Source organism: Orycteropus afer, unplaced genomic scaffold, assembly GCF_000298275.1.
Source record: "Orycteropus afer afer isolate SDZICR_OR568_19922 unplaced genomic scaffold, OryAfe1.0 scaffold00536, whole genome shotgun sequence".
Lineage (NCBI taxonomy): Eukaryota > Metazoa > Chordata > Mammalia > Tubulidentata > Orycteropodidae > Orycteropus > Orycteropus afer.
Genome location: NW_006922123.1, coordinates 95088 through 99973, shown reverse-complemented (window position 1 = coordinate 99973; position 4886 = coordinate 95088). Strand labels below are relative to the sequence as shown.

General features: G+C 47.5%; 1 protein-coding gene across 1 annotated transcript; it reads right to left on the bottom strand.

Moving 5' to 3' along the window:
• Positions 1-3653: 3653 nt before the first annotated feature.
• On the bottom strand, positions 3654-4589 carry LOC103209829 (olfactory receptor 6B1). Its single transcript, XM_007955723.1, has one exon. The coding sequence runs from the start codon at positions 4587-4589 to the stop codon at positions 3654-3656; it is 936 nt and encodes a 311-aa protein (XP_007953914.1).
• Between the last annotated feature and the right edge of the window lie 297 nt (positions 4590-4886).

The following is a 4886-nucleotide window of genomic DNA, read 5'->3' as shown; positions in this document are numbered from 1 at the left end:
ACCACATATCCTTGAATTCTTGTGAGAATTCAATAAAAGATATCCTTGAAGGTCCTATCCATTCTGCCTGCAGTTATTTCCAAAATACACGCGCTCTCTGCACCTTCCCATGTCCGTATGTCAATGCTCTTGTCATTGTTCTTCCAGAAAACCCACTGGCATCTAGTCAATTTTGACTCACAGCACTGCTACAGGACAGAGTAAAACTGCCCCACAGGGTTTCCAAGGCTGTCAATCTTTATGGAAGCCGACTGACTCATCTTCCTCCATGGGCAGCTGGTGGGTTTGAAATGCCAACCTTTAGGTTAGCGGCTGAATGCTTTGACCACTACATCACCAAAATCAAAACCAAGACCGCTACCTTAAAGAAATAAGTAGGTAGCCCCTTCTTGTTGGAGCTTCCCAGATTGTGGGTGGAGTCCGGCCACCATAGGTGGCTCCAATGAGTCCAAAGAACAAAGCCTCCCCAGCTAGTTGCCCCACGCACCCGAACAGTGCGTCAGCTTGCTTGTCGACCCAGCTCCCTAACAGCCAAGGGGTGGACACCACCCCAGGCAGTGCTCATGACCTCTGCATAAGGAAGGCAGAACAAGCGTTATTGGTCTACTTCCTGTGAAGGGAATCTGTTTCAGAGAACATAAATAGTATGTCAATTATCTGGACTGAAACTTGGATCGTCTCCAGCCCGTCCAGTCTCCCCCGTTCCTCACACACTGCCCCTGCTTCAGGTCTGCCTACCTCATAAGGCGCACGGTTAGCAGCACCGTCAGAGGCTCATAGCATGTTGGCTGGATTCCTCAGATACGCTCATAACCACTTCCTCCTGCATCAGGGGACAGATCCTTTCCAGGTGTGAGCACGAAATCACCCTTCTCCTTGGGTCCGATTCTTCTCAACCGTGAGGTAGGCTTGCACTTCATCCTCATTTCTTTTCTTCCTGAGAGAACTGAAAGGGCCTGGACTTCAAGTTTGTCCTTTTCTGCTTTGCTGTCAGGTCTCCTGGTGAAGTCACCAGTGACTCTCACCAGGTCCCTGCACAATTAGCTCCCATGCCTGGCTTAGCGAAGGAACATGTTCTCTGCCCTGGGAGACCACGTCAGCTGGAGAAAGGACCCAGGGTCTAGAGTCAGGAGTCTGGAATTTGGGCCTCTGTTCCCCACTGCCTGTGGCTACACGCTGTTTACTTCCTTGAGTTCTGGGAGTTTGTAAAAATGGAGACAATAATCTCATTCAATGCTCTTGCTTCTGAAGAATGAGACAGCGTTCTGAAACATGTTGTTTGTTCTTAGGTGAAAGATGTTGTTTGTTCTTAGGTGAAAGATGTTGTTTGTTCTTAGGTGAAAGATGTTGTGAATGCTACCACCACATGTTTTGAGCTGCTCTTATAAAGACTCAGTTCCAACTGGCACTGGCTTGTTATATTGAGCACAGCTTAAAGCACGGCTCCCTTTGCCATGGGTGAAACCATGGACCAGGTGGGCTCCCTGTTTAGCTTGTGTCAAGAGCTGCTCTTGGCCCAGAGCCTGAGAGACGTATTGTTCTTTATCAGCAAAAACACATCCATCCGAATGAGGAACGATGTGATTGTTCGTCATCTGAACACTCCAAGCGAGCGGCAGAGGTCAGTTAGCTCACTTAGACTGACCTTTCTGAACATTGTGCTTCTTAAAAACAAGAAAAGCAAGAAGGAAGAAAGAAGACAACACTTTCCTCCTTGATCTTTACGTTTGACCATCTGGTTAACTGGGGAACAATCTCTTCTCTAACTTTGTCAAATACAGGTGGTCCTCAACTTACAACAGAGTTCCTTTCTGATGACTCAGTCATAAGTTGGTTCTGATGTAAGACGTACCTCACTTTTTTAAAGTTTTCATTATTGTTGTCTTTTATTATCAGTATTGTTATAAATCTGATCTTTACTGGTCTTTGGGGGCTGGACACATGACATAGAAATTACAGATGTATTTTAGAATTGTCTGAGCACACATCAGTAATGAGAAGATGGCTGAGCAGAAGAATGGGTTGGTCGTCAGTGTGGCTTGTCATAACTGGAACATGTTGTAAGTCAGGGGCTGCCTGAATTGCAGAGTACTTTCAGCAAATATCACCACTAATTGAAAACCTAAAAATATCAAAAAAAAAAAGAGTGGGGTATCTGTGGATATCTGTGTGCCCATCTTTGAGCAAGAAGGTCTAGTGTAATGTGTAGAGCATCAGACAATTGAGGAAGGAGAGTTGAGAATCACCGTGGCAGTGAATGGAAATCCCTGTCACATCCTAAAACTGGCCTGGCCACCTCAGTATGAGACAAGTGAGGCAAGAGTGAAGGTCAATGCAGGTGAAACAAATGTGAACAGGAATGAGTGGAAGATGAGCTAACAGGAAAAGAGGCTGACGAGGGCAGCTTCCATTCAGCAAATGATATATTTATTTATTTGTCATCTGTTTTATGCCCCTTCACTAAAGGATACAAACAAACATGTTGTGAGTTCTAGAAGGTAGACAGGACATCCAATACCAGGGAACTGCGTGAGTTTTATCAGAAAATAAAATAAATCATAAACTTACAGTTCACTCACAGATCACAGAATGTGCTTGAGGTACTCAATGCAGAAAGGACACCAGGTGCTCGCAAATACTGTGGACAAGAGGACCCAGCTCTACTCCCTGTCACCAACCTTTCGCCCACTGTCATCAAGCAGGTTCACCACCAAGCCCAGCTCCTAGAAAACACCCAGAACGGTGGAGGGAGCTGGACTTCCATCTCCGTCAGGAGGCTGGGAATCAGGATGCCATCTCCAAGTCCATTGGTCCCAGAACCTCCGTGCCTGATGGATCCAAAAACAGCTTCCTCATACAGTGCTGTTAAGGAATGAATTGTATCTTCAGAAAGATAACATTGAAGTCTTAACCCCAGTAACTGTGAACGTGACCTTGTCTGGGGAAATTGGACATTTCTCTGAAGATATGATCAGTTAAGTCCTACTGAACTAGAGTGGGTTCGGCTCCTAATCACCCCTGAGTGGTGTCTGATAAAAGAGCCTTCCAAGCCAGTTTCCCATGTGAACCCTGATGAGTCAGTTTGAAGGCAGACAGACACACACACACACACACACACACACACACACACAAAGAAAGACATGCCATGTGAGGCCTGGGCTACAAGCCAAGGAATGTTAAAATAAATAAATAAATAAGAGCCCTCGGGGCTACCAGGAAGGATCTTTCCCTAGAGAAGCCTGAGAGAGGATGGATTTGACGATGCCTTGAACTTGGACTTCTGGCCTCCAGAACTGGGAGAAAATTAATTCACGTTTTCTAAAGCACCTGTTTTGGGCCATTTTGTTGTAACAAACCAAGAAAACTAAGACAACTTGCATCCCTTTCTCCCCACTCACTCAGTGATGAATTTACTCACAGGCTCAGAAGTCTTGTTTTGGGTCACAGCCACAGAGAACCCCTTTTGTCTAGCTCTCTGTACAGGGCCATATCCCAAGAGTCTCTGACAGTAGGAGCAGAGGCTAATGTGAGGATACAACCAAGATCCCAGTGCACACATAGCACTATCACAGTAAGATGGGTAATGACCGAGAGGCATAAGAGAAGAATGGAGAGGCGCATCCCCATCCTGTGGTCCAGGGAACTGTTACAGGCTAGTCGGAGCGGGCAGCCTGGCAGTAGACCAGCTTCCTCAGGGCCTCCTTGCCCTCCCGGTTCCTCAGGCAGTAAATGAAAGGGTTGAGTGCAGGGGTGACAATGGTATAGAAGATGGAAATGACCTTGTTCACGTTGAAGGCGTGGATGGCTCGGGGCCTGGCATACATGAAGATTGTGGCTGAGTAGAAGATGGTGACCACCACAAGGTGGGAGGTACACGTGGAAAAGGCCTTCTGCTTCCCCGTGGGCATGCGTAGAACAGTGGCCAGAATACACCCGTAGGACAAGACAGTGATCGCAAGTGGGAAGAGAAAGATAATCAGGGCCAGGATGAAGTCCACTAGCTCAGCCGTGGACATGTCTGTGCAGGAGAGGTTGAGCACAGGAGAGATGTCACAGAAGAAGTGGTTGATGACATTGGGACCACAGAAGCTAAGGTGGGAAATGAAGCAGATCTTTGCCAGGGAGATGCCAAAGCCAATGGCCCAGGAGCCAAGAGCTAAGCAGGCACAGAGCCCATGGCTCATCACAGTGGGGTAGTGGAGTGGGCGGCAGATGGCCACATAGCGGTCATAGGCCATGGCAGCCAGGAGCACACACTCTGTGCACATGAGTGCAATGAAGAAGTAGAGCTGGATCATGCAGTGGGTGAAGGGGATGCTGTTACTCACAGACCAGAAGCTGACCAGAAGCTTGGGCACAGTCACGGAGATGTACCAGGTCTCCAGGAAGGACAGGTTGGCCAGGAAGAAATACATAGGCTTGTGCAGTGGCCGATTCTGCTGCACCAGCAGGATGATGACCACGTTTTCAGCCACAGTCAGGACGTAGGCCATGAGGAACACCAAGAACACCACAGCACGCATGGCCCAGGTCCCGGGGAAGCCCACCAGGATGAACCTGGTGACCCGTGTCTGGTTCTCTACTTCCATGATGCAGACACAGCTAAGAGCTGTCCTGGGGGAAACAATCACTTAATCAGACTCTGTGGTCCAGTTAGAATCATCCACCCTCTGCCTTTTCTGGATAGCAGTAGCAACAAAAGATATGGTTTATTAACCATGAGTTACAGGCTAGAACAAGGACAAGGTGCATGAGACACGTAACTTAATTCTCACATAGTGTGTGTGTGTGTGTGTGTGCGCGCACACACATATATGGTATTACATTGATTTTAGTGGTGAAGACTTGGAGTCTCAAGGGCTATTCATTAACTTCCCAAGTTCACA